The sequence below is a fragment of the Lepisosteus platostomus genome, chromosome 6, assembly GCF_059453375.1.
Source record: "Lepisosteus platostomus isolate fLepPlt1 chromosome 6, fLepPlt1.hap1, whole genome shotgun sequence".
NCBI lineage: Eukaryota > Metazoa > Chordata > Actinopteri > Semionotiformes > Lepisosteidae > Lepisosteus > Lepisosteus platostomus.
In genome coordinates, this window is record NC_142616.1 from 58,450,106 (window position 1) to 58,466,687 (window position 16,582).

Here is a 16,582-nt window from a genome sequence, read left to right on the forward strand (position 1 = left end):
TGGACAAGAAATATGGGTTGCTATTTTTGAGCATGAGCCCACCCGAGTTCTTATTTATAGCGTAAACATGCAGAATATGCACTGACATTGAAGTCCTCCGAAACACATTAAAGGGGAACTGCAGTCCCAATTTCTCAGAACGGTTATTGGATCGGTAACAAAATAAATTCATCGATGTTATAGAAAGAAATCGTCAAATTTCAAATTAAGCACAAAATCGTGAACTTTGTGAAAGTATTGTAAGTCTCCATGTTGTTGCAAACCCCTGGTCTCACCATGGGAGAGAGCAAGATTTGCACAAATTGCGACGTGAAGCGGCCCTTCCTGCTCACTAGTCTCCGTAATGACTAATGTAATGTGATGTACGATCAAATAAGTACAGGTTGTGCAGCAGACGTTTCACCACAGAAATGTTCCAGCGTGATCTGCATGCAGAGTTAACAAAAGAAATGTATTCACAAGCCTGCTTATTTACAATGCCACAGGGCTGAATTATGTCACCATACCTTGTGATGACAATGCGTTGTTCTGAATCTCAGAAAATTGGAGGTTTTTAAAAGTTACTGTGCACATTTTGTTTTCACTGTGCTTTGAAACGCTCTCATCAATGTTGATTCTTTATAACCCCCAAACATAAAAATAGCATTGCAATTCCCCTTTAAGAAGAAAGGGAATGCTCTCATTGCAACATAATAACCGTGCTTTTCCAGAAACAGAAAAACAGTCCAGTGTGCGCATGGCTTTCATTCTATTCTATATGCATCTGAGAACACTTTATCCATAAAGGAACACTGAATTTCGGGATGCCTAAATGTATGCAGGAGTTTAAATCTGTTGAAGGATTTCTAAGGGTATTTTCCGCTTCAGTGGCAGTGAAAATTTGTGAGAGGAGTGAGAAGAAGGGTCAAGGGCAAACAAACAAACAGACGCTTTCATGATTAGGCTCTAAGCCCTTAGGGATGTAAGCAAATGTTCCTTCTTTCTCTCCATCTACTTTCTCTCTTGCTTTGACCGTATTTGAAAGCAACCCCAGGCATAAAATGCTTCTAAATGCCCCAGTCCATCAAAGACGTTCCACTTCCATGTCGGCTACTGTAGCAGCAAAAGAAATCCGGTCTGACCTTTCTACCCTTCAGCTGCAGTGGCTGTGGTGTTAGTATGTTTTGCTCAGTGGGATATGCCATACCCGAGAATGAGGAGTCTTTGTCATGGAAGTAATACGCACGTTAGAAATGACCAAGCACAAAACAGCAGGCACTATCACAGAACCATCTGATACAGATGCTCATGATCAATGCTGGTATCTACACATAAAGGGCAAGGAAGTTTAGTGGGAAAACTGGACAATTTAGACAGCTGGGTTTAGTATAGTACACGGTGGTGGACACTTGTCACAGAAGAGCTTTGAAAACAAGTATTTCTTCATAGACAAACTTTGACAAAATTGTCTCATGATGATTCTTATATGTCAGACCAACCTTCTCTAAAACGAATGTATCAGACGCTGGTGCAAGGACAGGGAAGAAGGTGATGTGTGACCTTTTCGAGACGCAGGCTTATCAGGGATAGCGTGGTATTTATGAGCCTCGCACTGTGGGAGACACGAGCCCCTGCCTCCCCATGGGCCTGCAACTTCGGAAGGCCTCTCCTGCGCTCTGTCCCTCCACAGACAGTGGTGCCAGCTGGAGACAGCAGTCCAGTGGCTCAGCACTGCAGTGCTGACCTTTCAGAACAGCTGTCATCAGGAAGCATGGGTTTTACTGTCATTCCCTTTGCAGAGTGTTTACTACAGTAAATTTGGCAGTTTTTTGCCCTTTATTTGTGTTGGCATGGTGTAGGTGGTGGCGGTGAGGTTTCAGCTGGGGGAAATTCAGCTTTACTGTTGTGCAAATGAGCGAGTGAACTATTTGGAACCATGCCAGACGGCATACAGAGGCGCTGGCTGCAAATCTCCATCAAAGCTTCCAATCCTGTAAATTGCTATTCCATTTCGTAAAGAAAAAATTAGATGATTATTATTATTTTTGTCAACACTCCTCTCATTGCTATTGCTGTGAGAATTGACGATTACTTTGTCCTGCCTAATCTGGGCACAACATGCTTTGAACACACACAGAGCTAGAAGGTGAAATTATCACGTTCCTCCAGGTGCTTAAATCAAATACCGCAATTTACATCTCTGTCAATTTCATTTCTCTTTTTTGATATTCTACAAAGACTTTTGTGATTGACATGTCAATGGAAAATCTATTGCAACCATCCTGAAGAAAATTTGCTGCTCCCTGCTTTGCAGCTTTTGTGTGTTGCTCTTGGCACTTCTATATCAATCTTTCATTTATTTATTTTCAAAGCTTTCATCTTCTTTGTCTGGTCTTTTCTTATCCCACAATACCAAAAACAACCCATGCTGTAGTCTTGTATAAAAAGTCCAGCGGCAAAGGTAACCAAAAGGGCTAAATTAATATTTTCAAGCAAGACAAATGACTTACAAATGTTGTAAGGCTTGGAAGAAAAGTACTTTTCTCTGGATCATAAAACAGTCAATTAGATGTTGCACAGAAGGTTCAAAGAAGGTTGTGCTTTTGTCTTTTTTAAACAGAGTCTCTGTGTTCCCTGTCTTATGGCACAGGTTTATTATAATACACCCTGAAAAGATTAATATAAGTGCTCATCCTCCCAGTCTCCCCAAACACTCGTTCCCTCATTTCTCTTTTTACAATCTATTCTCTCTTTTCTCTGCTGTTTGCATTTCTGTGAGACAGTGGTACAGATTGATGCTGGATCAAGACCTGAGAAGACATCTGTACTTAAATGCTCAGCCGTGTGTTAACGATGCTCCTGAACTCGTCCTTGGGAAAAGCAGTCAGTAAGAAATTGAATGATGCTTACATTAGCAGGGACCGGGTATTCCTAATCTTCCTCACATTGGAGTAGTAAATTTACCTGGCCTGGTTTCACTTTCCCTTGTTTATCTCTGCCGAATCTTAATTCCACTGCACAGGCCAGCCACCCTCACCATCGAATAGTCCACTGTGCAGATCCTCCAGTCCAGAACAGGAAACTGTTAGTCAATAATGAGGTCAATGTGACATTGTATTAACTTCTCTGGCTATAATGTGAGCAGTACAAGTGGAGAGAAGACTCCCATTGCCATAGCCTTTGAATATATAGCAAAATATTTTATGGATATTTTAATGCCACATCTGTTTTTTTTCAAAATGATTTCATATATTCTAGCAGAACAAAAAGATACTTCAATGACATGTATCTTTTTACTGAACATGAGATGTATCTCACTTCCAAGAATCTCTATCTGAGGGAATTTCTTAACTGTACTCTGACAACACTCAAAATCCCTGTGAAAATGAATGAAGCTCATATCTAATCCCTTTAAATCCTGACAGTTATAGGGGATTTAGAGTTGCGTAAGATAGGTGTAATTTTTGCTCTCCAAAGGCAATGGTTTTTAAGAAAAGATACAGGTAATTGTGGAGGGCTTAGCATGGTGCTTAGTGAGTTCAAAGAGCTCAAAAAGAGCTCTGCTCTTGAGGAGACCGAGATTCTTTTGAATTATTTTAGCAACAAAAAAAAAAATAATATTTTTTGCAGTATACATTTTATCATTATACATCTGTGATCACAGCCATTAATTACAACCTATATGTCAAGAGCTTTAGCATCAACTCAGGATTCACAAGTGACAGGTGAAAAGGCAAAGGCCTTGTCTAGGAGGTTTTTTCCAAGAGAGTTTACAGTGCAAGCTTGACAAATGGGAAAAGGTTCGCTAATGGAAATACAATAAGCGCTGATGAAAGCTTTGTACTTCACACGAGGATAGTAAAGGTCAGTCCTGGGCAGAGCAATTACCAGTCATCATCCGCCACTTCACTGCAGTTTAAACAGCACATTACCTGGGCCAGACAGCTCAGCTCTCCCTTCCTGCTGCCTGTGAATGGTCTGAATGGTTTGGCAAGGCTCAGGTTGCCTGGGTAGTTGTCAAAGCTGTTCAAAGTGGTTGCTGTTGGCAACTTGTTCAAACTGATACAGGGCAAAAAATGATCTAACTAGATTCTCTGCTACTGGGCAGCCAGACAGGTTTACGAACACTATTATGATTTAATAAAGAGGACTTGAAAAGGACTCGGCATGACCCATCTTATTAAATCGGCGCGCAGCCTGATCTGTATGGTAACCCATATGTTTGGGGAGTTTACCGACTCTGCGTCTTGCAGTATTAACTTGCTAATTCCCACTGGAAATCCAATAAGAGTATAATATTGCTGTGAGGTTCTCCAGGACAAGGAAAAAATCCCCCAAAAGCATGTAATTAGAATTAGACACATTTTCAAAATCTATTTGAAAAATAGAAACCTTCGAAAAGAATCTATAGTCCAAATGTTAATATAACATTAATGTTGATGGTACTGCTGCTACAGTACATTAACTGCTACTGTTGCTATTCTTACTACAATTTCAACTACTAATCCATCTATCCATCCATTTTCTAATCAATTCTTCCAATTCTGGGTCACAGGGGAGCTGGAGTCTATCCTGGCAAGCAACAGGAGCAAGGTTGGAACACCCTGGACTGGATATCAGTCCATCACAAGGTGCACACAAACACGCACACACTCAGGCCAAGGCCAGTTTTCCCAGAAGCCAGTGACCTTCCAGTATGTTTTTGGACTGGAGGAGAACATACAAACTCCAAACTACCAGATAGCAAGATACTGTAGATACCAGGTCTGTGATTGAACCAGGGCCCCAGCACTGTGAGACAGCAATGGTAACCACTGCACCACCATGCCACCTAATCATAATGATTCCTTGTATTTATACAGCACTTTTCATCACAAAGGATCCTTATCTGCTTTACAGAAATGAGGGGACCCATTTTAGCCATCACTGAAGTGCAGCCCCCACCCGTGTGACGCACAACAACCCTTCTGCTCCATCAGCCGTACTGCACATACTAAGAGCAGGTCAAGAACTGAGAAGCGACTTTACCACCTGATTTAAAAGGGAAGCTTATTGTATAAGCGTATGATACTGTATTTAACCAGCACGCTGGAGATAACATACCTTGTTGACAAGGTATATCCTTGTAATGAACCAAAAATTTTAAAATGCATGACAATAAAGTACTGGACATCTAACTACACCACTGCTATATTCAAATACTCTTTTTAGCTATTTGTTGATAAAACAGCATATTTTTCTCTTTTCAGAAACAGATCCATATATAAGACATTCAAACAAGAAAACATTAAAAGTCCCTGACTCTACTTTCTATCTATCTTTCTGAGTGAATGTCTCAAGAACACCATTAATGCCACCAGAACATTGCAGGAAATGCAATCTGTAATCCCTTTTTCAATAGTTGTTATTTAATTTAGGATTATTAGTCATTACTCTAGTTGCAATTAAAACATGTAACAATCTATACTGAGTTAAACATTGTAATCAAAGGCATATTCTCAGTTCCCTAAACCCACATTCTCAACTCTGGTGTATTAGAGTTCTTTCACCTGCATCCTGAAATACTCCAGTGATCTTTAACCCAATTATACTGCCATTATTCTTAAATATTTTGTGCCTCACATTCAAAAGGAGTCTGATATTACCGTACAATATTAAAGTATTTACAATTTTTTCATTTTTTCATTGTTTTTGGATATATTCTTTGAAAACCAGAAAATAAAACACACTCAATATACTGCCATGTGTGAACCTAAATTAAGCACAAATGGTTCTCTTTGAGTGATGTTATATGGCAAAAGAACATCTGCAGAAGATAATGAACATACTCTTAAAAGCCCTAACTAGCACTCATGTACTGATCTCCTATTTTTTAGATAAGTTTCATTAGAGGGTCTACCAAGACAGCCTGAGGTATCGTATGGAAATGCATGTAAGTGAGGTCATTTCTGTACTTCAACTGTGAATTTCACTGGGTTCAATAATAGTGTTTGTTTATCAGCCTTCTCCTCACGACAATGGTCATTGTGTCTTTAGAATGTTCCACAGCCTCTTAGCCTCAATGGGTGTGTCTCTTTTGGTCACTGCTGGTCTGAACCTTCCTCTGAGCCTTCTCTACTGGTTGCAATGGCTGTGACTCCCCCCTGACCCCGGTCCCCACTCACTGCTGCGCTGGCTGCTGCCTGCTTGGACTCTTCTGTCAGAAAGGCCAGCATCTGCTCCACCTTCTGCTGTTCCTCCACGCTGATATAGTCTGTGTCTGTAACCAACCACCACAAAGAGACAGTCACTGTACAGCAATGCCGCTTAATACATTATAACACACAGCACAGAGAGACCAAGCCCCTGAAAAGTGAAATATACTGTAATGCTGCACATATGGTTGTTCATTACATAGTAATACAGGTTTTCTGCAATGGACAGAAAAATCACAGAAAACTATAACTATTGGTAACAAACCATGAAAAATATGAAATAACAACAACACAGTCATTAATCACAGTTACCATTTGTATTTACAGCATCAGAGCAAAGATTCACTCACTTCTTAGTGATAGAGGGTGGCTCCAAATTGAGTGAACCACAAAACACATATAAAATACTCCAGTTAGTTATAATTGCTCTGTGCTGTAACATTGCATGCAGTAAAATCCATAATGACAGAAGACAAGAATAAGTCACAACATACTAATAACTTTGGCAATTATATATCGACAGAGAGCAAGGGGCTTGAGAGAGAAGGAAGTTATTCAATATACATTCTATTGCAGAGAGACAAAAGAAAAAGCAATTTGCCTGTATGCTCAACTCTAAGAGTGAGAGAGAAAGGAAACACTTCATAACGTTCAGTGTGGAAGACAAAGCTAGTGAGAGATTTCAATCAGACTGGACGGTGCACACTATCTGAATGTGTAGGCAAAGATACAGACTTTGACGTTGAAGTAATATAATGCATAATTCATATAAATATACCTATTTTACATAAAATCCAAATCACAAGGCATAGAAAACCAAAACCTAATGGCTTCATAATTACTTAATTAAAATCAATATTGAACTGCCTGTCTTCATTAAGAGGCCACAATCCCCATGCATCGGAGAAAAAGTGCCCAGAGCTGTGATTATGAAATGTTCATATTCAATATTTGGGAGTGCTACAGTCAAAATAATAAACAACCCTAAGAACATACTCAAGACCAGTGTCCTCAACTTCTTTATTACCAGTTTGTATATGCTAGAGTATAAAGCATTATAATTTTGTACTACTCATTTAGAATATGTCAGATTGTGTCTGCAATGAACAAAAGAGAAGATTATGGATAATTTAACAGGATAGTTCCATGCTGTAAAGAAAAAAGAAAAACAATTTATTAGACTGTGGAGCCTTGCTTAGGAGTGGCAGGGAAAGCTGGAATATGAGAACAAGCCCAATAAAAGACAGGATGTAGAAAGCAATGAGCTCATCATTGAAGACTGGTGGAGAATTGGTCCTGGTTTGAGTGTATGTACATACCATCCTCTGCTATGTATATGTTTTCCGTCCTTCGGATGAGACGTAAAACCGAGGTCCTGACTCTCTGTGGTCATTAAAAATCCCAGGGCGTTTCTCAAAAAGTGTAGGGGTGTAACCCCGGCGTCCTGGCCAAATTTCCCATTGGCCCTTATCGATCATGGTCTCCTAATAATCCCCATCTATGAATTGGCTACATTACTCTGCTCTCCTCCCCACTGATAGCTGGTGTGTGGGGAGCGTTCTGGTGCACTATGGCTGCCGTCGCATCATCCAGGTGGATGCTGCACATTGGTGGTGGTGGAGGGGAGTCCCCATTACCTGTAAAGCGCTTTGAGTGGAGTGTCCAGAAAAGCGCTATATAAGTGTAAGCAATTATAATTATTATTATTTGTATGCATGATAGTGTCTGTGTCTGCCTTAGTATAGACTGGCATCCTATCCAGAGTGTATACTTTTCCTTGTGCCCGTTGCTTGCCAGGATAGGGTAGGTTTCAGCTCTCCCAGAACTGGAGGACAATGATGTTCATGCTCATAATAATAATAATGATAATCATAATAATAATAAGAATAATACACATTTTATAGATGTGTTGTAGCTCCATAAAGAGTAAGATGGCTAACCTGGTTATAACTGGCCAGTACATTACTATAGCTTTGTACTGAAATATTACTGATATGACAAGTTGCAAGCCCTTTTTTGAGAGGCTTTAGAAAATGCTAGGACACCTACTGTACAGTATGTTGTCTTCAACCTCCTTATTTGCATACTTCCCCCAGATTAGTGTCTTATTGTGCTGTGAAGAATCTCTGTCTGAGAACGTCCTTGGAACATCCAAAAAACTGTGATTAGACACACTCTGATGTCAATTCTCCTGTTCTGCTGGCCTTAAAAGTCATTTTTGTATTGGCTCTGTTATTGTGGCATTAATACTGTACTGTATATAAAGACCTGCTGCATCAGCTGTTCATGTTGATTAATAATACAACTGACTACATTCTAGTGGACTGTAAGTAAACTAAAACAAAAAAAAGTTAGTGAAACTATAGAGAACTCATTAAAATTCAAACCCTTGGGCTACAAAGTTGCCATTTGGAATAGGACTCTTCGCAAAGAGTCAGAACAGTTAAACTGACTTAAACAGTGTGATTTCTTAGGTGATAACATTTGCGCTACTATTCCGTGCCACAGAGTGTTCACAGAGGCTCTGTTCAAAAGGGAAGATTCTCCCACCTCAAAATATGAACTGAAATAAAAAAAAGCACAATCACATTTTTAGGCTGTCATTTAAAATCTAGAGATGTTTGAACACCACCTTCATATATACCAAGTTCCGTGCTGCTTTGAAGAAAGCTAAGAACTTCACAAAAAGATCAACCAAAAGAGTGTACTGTAAGCTTAGAGATGAGAAGATGCTATTTAACTCAATGTGTTCATCTAACCCTATTAAGAGCCATCCTGAAAGCCCCCAGCGACAGGACTCATGATGGAATCTGGCAATCCGTAACACTTCTGTGTATAGAAGAGCCTCCTGCCTTCATTCCTGCAAGCAACTGCACTTCATTTTCAATTTGTGCATGTTAATCCCTTTCTGAGTCTCAGAAACCTCACTTAGATCTTCTAAAACATCTCTGTTCCGTAAAAACCCCCTGTCTTGCCCTTTCAGTATGCCCTTTCAGTTCTGATATCATTCTTGAGTCAGTGTGCAGTCTTTGATGTCCTGAAGATGTACTCTCTTGTGCCACCTGGAGTGCAAGGTCCTACCAGTGTTACAACACTATGTAGGTCAAGGGCTGAAGGCAGCATAAATGGTTTCGGCACTACGGGGATATAGGGGTGTTGCACCCCCAATAAAGCTCAGAGGGGGCTGAGAATATTCTCAAGATATAAGAAATGCTGCTGTACAGGAATAGCTAAGTAAAAACAATGTGTATCATCATTGTCCTTATATCCAAAGAAATTATCATTTTTCACTTCTCAAACCCCATTTAATATCTATATACCCTTTCCACATTTACTCCCAAGTCAACAAAATAACAATGAAAAAACCTGTCAAGGTTAAACACTGATTAGGTTCTATAAATTCAGAGCTTCCTGAAAACTGACAGAATGTGCCTCGATGCGAAGGACATTAACCCCTAAAAATTTCAAGGAGGACTTTTAAGACAATAACAGGGGAACACCGGAGAGACTATACCCTGTCTTTTGTGTGTAAAAGTCCTTTCTTTCCATCGAAGAATCTCACTAGTGCAGCTATTCTTTCATAATGTATCGCTACCCTGGCTGTGCTGCGTGCTACTCGCTCAGCCCAAAACGAAGAGTTGGGCTGTACTATCCTGTTTACTGCCAGTGCTGGACTCTCCTTCTCTGCCTGTGTGACAGATTCAGGGAAAGAACATCTCACTGACTTGAATCATTCTAAACATATTGGAAAAGACTAAAAAAAAATTTTCCCCACTTAAACAAAACTTTGGCAAACTGGTGGAATGTATTTGTAATTAACATACAGGTAAGTGGAGAAAATGTTATTTGGTAGAAGAGAACTTGTTAGTTATTGTTTGTGAATACATGTTGATTTCCCAGGGCTTAAGTCCTTCATAACCATATAGTGAGTCACCAAACCCTAATTTAGCAAGATTACTTAGCAACCAGAGTAACTGGAAACACCAGATTCTATATTTCAGGTTGATGGAGGTAACTGGAGACATTGAAACTTACTTCTCTCTTATTTCCAGCGATCTAGACTGAGCAATGATTCGTGTTAGCAACTTCCTGTATCTTTATACATAGCTAGTTACAGGATACAACTCTAGTTACGATATCATAATACTTTATTCGCCGATTTTTCAGAAAATCATTTTGCATCCAAGCAGCTACTATATGTCTTGAACAAAGACTTACAGTACAAAAAAGTGACAAAAATGTTCCATGGCAGACAACTATCATATTAAATAAGTGGTCCTCAACAAAAAAGATGACTGGAGAAGGGAGTGTCACACAAATCCCTCTTTAGCGTCCCAGCCTCTAACTCCTGTCAGGTGATGTATTTGAAAAAATAAGAAATGAAAAAATTAAGATGTAAACAATCTGATTTGTCTTTTTCAAAGTCTATCCCAAAATGCCACTATTCCTGCCAAGGTTATTGTTTAGATAAAATGCATAGAGATCCCTAACCTTGGTTCCCATTCCAAATACACAAATTGGCATTGGAATGTAGATTTAATAGACTGCTTGAAACAAATTTGCACCCTTTGATTAATGGTGTCAAGACAGCACCTGCCCCGCATTCACACAGCCTTGATGAGAACGCTCAGCAGGAGAGATAAACTGAAGACATAAACACAATGACTCAGTGCCTCAACTTGAAAATGGATGGAACTCTATAATTCAATGTCATTTTCAAAGTTTTCTTTAAACAGCATAAAAGAACATACAATCTAGCAATTTAATTACATCAAATGGCAGGTTTATTGACAAATTGCCAGCAAAGGAGACAAGGGAATCTGCTTTGTTACTATACACTATCCTAATTAAGCTGCTTGCTAACTTCCAAGTGTAACCTCGGGCTTCACATGCATAGGTAGGTGTCTATAAACAAGATCTGGAATGGTGATTCACCACTGACTCGACAGCTTGAGTTGAACAGTAGGAACTAAATGGCATCACGAACATGACTGTGAGCCCATTCTGGGTAGACCTAAAGAAATTGGCAGAGTTGACCAAGGTCTCCAGTCTATATCAAGACAGCTTCTTTTTTAATTCTTCAAGGACAAAAATGCAAACAGTATGTCTCTGGATAGGTTAGGAGACAATCAGGGGTGAGTTATCATCAGGCCAAGCACAAGATTCCATAAACTTTGCCACTGTATGCCACTTTCAGGGGTGAATTTTGAAGTTTTGTGGAATGTACGATTTCATGGGTCGGCCCCATTCCCAGCTATAAGATTCCAAGCTATAAGATGGTTCCACCTTAAAAAATATCAGTTTTTGCCTGGGGACAAAGCATCTCCCACAGAACGTCTTCACTTTCCTGGGAGGCAGCTGAGGAACACCCTTCGAACTTCTTTTTGTCTGGCAGTGGTGGAAGTGTGGGGAGCAAACAGAAAGAAAACCTGGTTTCTTTAATTGTTGATCTCACCAGCAGCTGCGAGCTGAAACACTCATTTCACTTTCTCATGAATATCCCTCACCTTGGACACCTGGTATCTCCTAACAGCAAGTTCATGTTTGGAGAATAGATGGATTGCTCATCCCTACCCTGTTTGATATGAAACGGTATCTCTTCTATATGCACCCGTCTCTGAAGCACAGGTCAGAATGAGGCACAAATATGCTACCGAATCGTTGGAACATCTGTTGAATGATTCCTGCCTCTGTTGAACCAGCACCAGGAACCGGGAGAGAAGAAATGAGTAGGAATAACAATAAGTAGGAAGAGGCCATGTCCAAAAAGACTGGATCAGAGTAATCTAAGATGATGATGATGATGGAAGGGCATTTTCACTGGTGCTTAATGAGTTTTTAATCCAAACACACAAACAAGCCATGAGTCGCTGGGATTCAATGCCATTCCTGCTGTGTGAATTATTCAGTAGCAGTTGGGCAAGTGAAATGCTGACAAGTGGTGTGATTGCTCAGGATTACTGGTGTGAAGCATTTTCTGTTCAGTTACTGCATGTTGGGCTCTCTGTGCCCATGTTGTGTAACTGATGCAAGAGCATCAGAGAAATACCTTTGCAAAAAATATGAGACTTTGGTACAAACTCATTGATTTTTGATCAGACTCTGGAGGAGTGGAATGAACTCATTTTAAAAAAAGTCAAATTATTTCTACACAGAACATGTTTTGTGTATTTTTTTTAAAAAATATATAAAAACTAAGTAAAAAATACATAAAAATTGAAAATCTACTGTGCAAGATTTTCAGCTAAGCACGGCCTGTACATTTGTTATAAAGTGAGACATTCCTAACAAGTAAGAGCCTTGATTTAGCTGTATTTTTCTTAAGCATAAATTAAAACTCAAATTGAAAAATATAATCATACGGTACCTTGCCAAAAGCTGGATTTCTAAACACATTTTCACAACTAACTTCAGAGAACACTCCTAAATCTTTTTATATCAATCAATATTTGAATTTTATATAATCAATCAACATGTTTTCTTGTTTCAAACAGCTTTCACCTGTTGCAAAAACAGGTCCATGCCTAGAGATGTCTAAGATTGCATCTGAGGCAGGATTTATTAGTTAGGACAAGATGCTCTCCTTGTCCTCAACCTGGAAATGGATGGAACTCTATAATTCAATGAGTCTGTATGTGTACAGTATGTATCTGCTGGGTTTCTAGGTCTCCTAAAAGTAGCAGCACCTGAAGTGCAGGAAGGAGCTGTTAAATCTATCAATTTAAACAAGCAATTACTTGATTTAGCTTCCTAAGAGCTGATGAGGACTGAAATCTGCAGACACACCTGTCAGCCATGACCAGGACTGAATGTTGCTCTGGAAAATGAGCTCTGTTTGTAAAGTTTCAGTAACCCCCGATAAAGAAAAGGTGACTTTCAATGATGCAATTAAGTGCAAAATTGTTAGCTTTATAATGTCATATTAAAATGTCAATTGCAAAAACTTGTGCCTAAAGTGGATTCACATTTGAGCATTATAACTGCAGTCTAAATGATCAGAAACGACGTCTGGTCACATACTGTGATTTCTGAATGGTGCTTCAATGACAATAAATCAAGTTAACGAGTTTGAGAATTATAAAAAGGCAACAAAGCCACTTTTTAGGAGGATGATCTGCCAGTTCACCTTCTGAAAGTTTAAAAGGAACTTACATATTTTTAAACAGCAGGAGAGCAGAGTCAAATTCAGGACACACTGTTAAACACCCAATCCCCCTATGGAGGCCAGCAAGAGCAGGGATGGAGAAATCGGTTCAGAGTGAGCTCCAGCAGTCGTCACAGGATTGGTTTTCCATTATCCAAAATCAGAGTTGGCAAAATAAGGCTAGGATGTGAATCGGCTCCTACTTTTGTTTTGCTTCTCATCCTCATTCCTTTACATGTCATTTTCTTCACACTCCAGACAAGGCTGCAGTTTCAAATGGACTGTTACTCAGCCTTTCAGTGTGGGACTAAACTGTGCTGCCTCTTTCACTCATGAAGGTCTAATACTTTGCATTTCACTGAGGGGATACGCTCGTCAGTCCTAGACAATTTTACAGTGCAATCACAACAAAGAGTCACCTGTTGCTAGGTGCAGGAGAAACGCACACAATGACTGCACTATTGAAAAGGGAAAGAAAAACAAACCAATCTATCACCCATGAAGGTACACAACAAGTGAAAGTAAATGACCTGAAGGGCTATTTCATAATTAAAACATCATATAATAGCTGTTTGTTGTTATGGACAGTTATAGTCAATCTAGAATATATCACTTAAATATTAAGTCTAAATAGGAGAGAGATAGTAAATGACTAATAAAGTAGGATGCAGTAATCTCTGTAATCACAGTGTGTTTGTTGTATTTACTCACTAAGAAACATACCAACTGCGGTAAAGTATCAGATGCTGTACAAAAAATGTCTATGAATGTGAGCAACTGTGTGTTTATCAAATGAATACTTCACTATAGGGTGAGAAAGAAGAGAGGAAGAGAAAAGGGACAGAGAGAGGACTGGAGTGAGAAGATAGGCTAGACAGTGGTGAGTTATAGAGAGAATACTCTAGAAAGGAGGAGAGGACAGAGTGGGGTTCTGAGAGAGAGGTGACCAGGGTACCCACAGGTGTGCAGGGAGAAGTGCTTGCGGTCACCAGGAGGGAGGGGTGCCCCAGCACAGGGTGGCTCTTTGTCTCCCAGGAGGTGCTGAATGGAGTGCAGCTGGAAACACGGGTCAGACAGCAGCACCGCTCCAGCTCTGGACACCCTGAAACACACATGTCCACAAATTGTCAATCCGGGAGCAGTTTCTCCCATAACAAAAACACAGCCTTATTAACATCCAGGCTGAGAGTGTAGGTATTAACAGCTCTTCCCACTTCAGTCACTGCACCCTTTAATAATAATAACTTTTATTTATAAAGTGCATACAGGTTTTTACAGATGTAGGACAATCAGATGTAGACCTTGGTAAAAAGGAAAGTTTTGAGTTTGGATTTCAAGACTCATGTAGAGTCTGAGGAAGGTCATTCCATAACACAGGAGCAGCGACAGAAAAGGCATCGTCACCTAAAGTCCATGCCATTTTACTCATTTCCTAGGATATACTACGAAAAACTATAGAACAGCACAAAACCCAATGCAAATCCCTTTCATGTCCACCTCCCAACACACATACATTTTGTGTTATTGGAACACTTACTATTTGATATAATCAGCAGATCTTGCAGGAATATCATCATCACGTCCCACATAGTGCACAAGGAAATCCTACCTAATACTATAGTGATAGTCTGCTTTCTGAACTACTTGGATGTTCACTGTAATGTGGTTGAATTTTATATGCATTGGACAGCAACAATGGTCTCACCAAAGACACTCACAAAGCACATTCACTTTTTCCGGGATCCTTTGGGATGAAGAGCACTATAAACATTTAAGCGATGATAATTATGATGTATTAAGACGTTTCATTGTTAAGCACCAGTCTCAGCAATTCCCCTCACCGAGGAAACTGATAGCTGAGCCCAGGCAGTGAAAATAAAGGAGCCTGTCATCACTTCACTGCTGGGGTTAGTCATGCCTGACTGATGTCTTTGTAAATGGATGGAAGGAGTTAAACTGTGTGCAAGGGTTGTTTAATAAATGCTCCTGGCACCTAGGATCAATCCTGGGGGAATAGTATTATCACAGCCTCTGAAGTGCAACTGGCTGTTTCCACTTTAAAATGAGGAATGGCAATGTATGCAACATCAGCATTGGCACTGATGTAGAGTAAAGCAAAATAAAGTAAAGACTGATGCACTGATTACAGGCTCTTGCCAGACTATTACAGCAATATCTTCATTTCATTCCACAATTTCTGTGCATCCCAAGGAGAATACAACAACCTAAACCGTTCCAGCTGCAGATCAGACTGACAGATTACTCAATATTGTTTGTCTTTTCATTTTATGCCCACCTACTTAGAAATCACCAATTGTTTTTATCTGCTCCCCCTCGCTGTCTTACTGTATGTCACGAGGGAGCCAAGACACACAGAAACCATCAACCATCTCCAAACTGCACGGGTACCAAATCATATAAAACAAGTAAAAGAAACAAAAGTGACAACCGGGATCATTTATTGTCTTATTAAGTAACAATGCAATCTAGAATGTTACAACTTGTTTGAAGAGTATACTTCATCTATAAATGTGCTGCAGCAGCTGTGGCTTTTGAATTCCCTCCTATCTTCAGGCTTGGAGCTTTTTTGAAGCCGTCTCCTTCTGCATCAAACAACCTCACGACAACTGAGATAAGCTGTGAGGGGAGCTTGTGCTCACCTTGGATGCTTGTGAAAAACAAATTGTTGTATTATCCTGACGAGACAAAAATGTAAAAAAAAGAAGAAATACATCGGCAGCAAAGCGAGCGAGCACACTCTTGAGAGCAGGGACTTAAAAGTGAGCGAGAAAAAAAAGCCCAAGCTCTCACCTGGACAAAGAAGTCAGTGGGGAAGGCTGGGAGTTAGGCCCTCCTATAGGAGTCAGGGGGTGTCACTATGACTCAAGAAGAGAGAGAGGAGACTGACAAGTATGGCTGTATGGCAGTGGAAAATTAACAAGTTGTCACGAGCACCACCGACTCCCATTTATTAAAAGGTGCCTCTGCGACAAGTCTGTTCTCAGACTTGGGCACTCACCCGAAACGGTCAGCCACTCTGTTTGTAAAAAAAGGAAAGAAAAAGGCACATTTATCAGAGTGGGGGGAGATGCACTGACACATTCAGCGAGGGGGAAGCCGGGGATGAGGACTGGGGTTGCAATCACAGCCTGTCTCGACACTCCCTCAGAGGAAGAGGACTGGTAAGGCCTGGTGTACCAGATCATTTGGAATGATTTATTTTACCTTGAAAACTGCTTTTAAAATTCAGCAGCTCTGTGGGATC

The 16,582-nt window shown here is 40.0% G+C and overlaps 1 protein-coding gene across 1 annotated transcript in view; it reads right to left on the bottom strand.

Moving 5' to 3' along the window:
• The window catches only part of rnf123 (ring finger protein 123), a 125,271-nt gene that overhangs the window by 13,852 nt on the left and 94,837 nt on the right, over positions 1 to 16,582 (bottom strand). Inside the window, exons 36-37 of the mRNA XM_088636640.1 lie at positions 14,277 to 14,419; positions 6,144 to 6,238 (exon numbers count right to left, since the gene is read on the bottom strand). Of these exons, the coding sequence (XP_088492766.1) occupies positions 6,144 to 6,238; positions 14,277 to 14,419 (238 nt within the window). The remainder of the gene's footprint in view (positions 1 to 6,143; positions 6,239 to 14,276; positions 14,420 to 16,582) is intronic.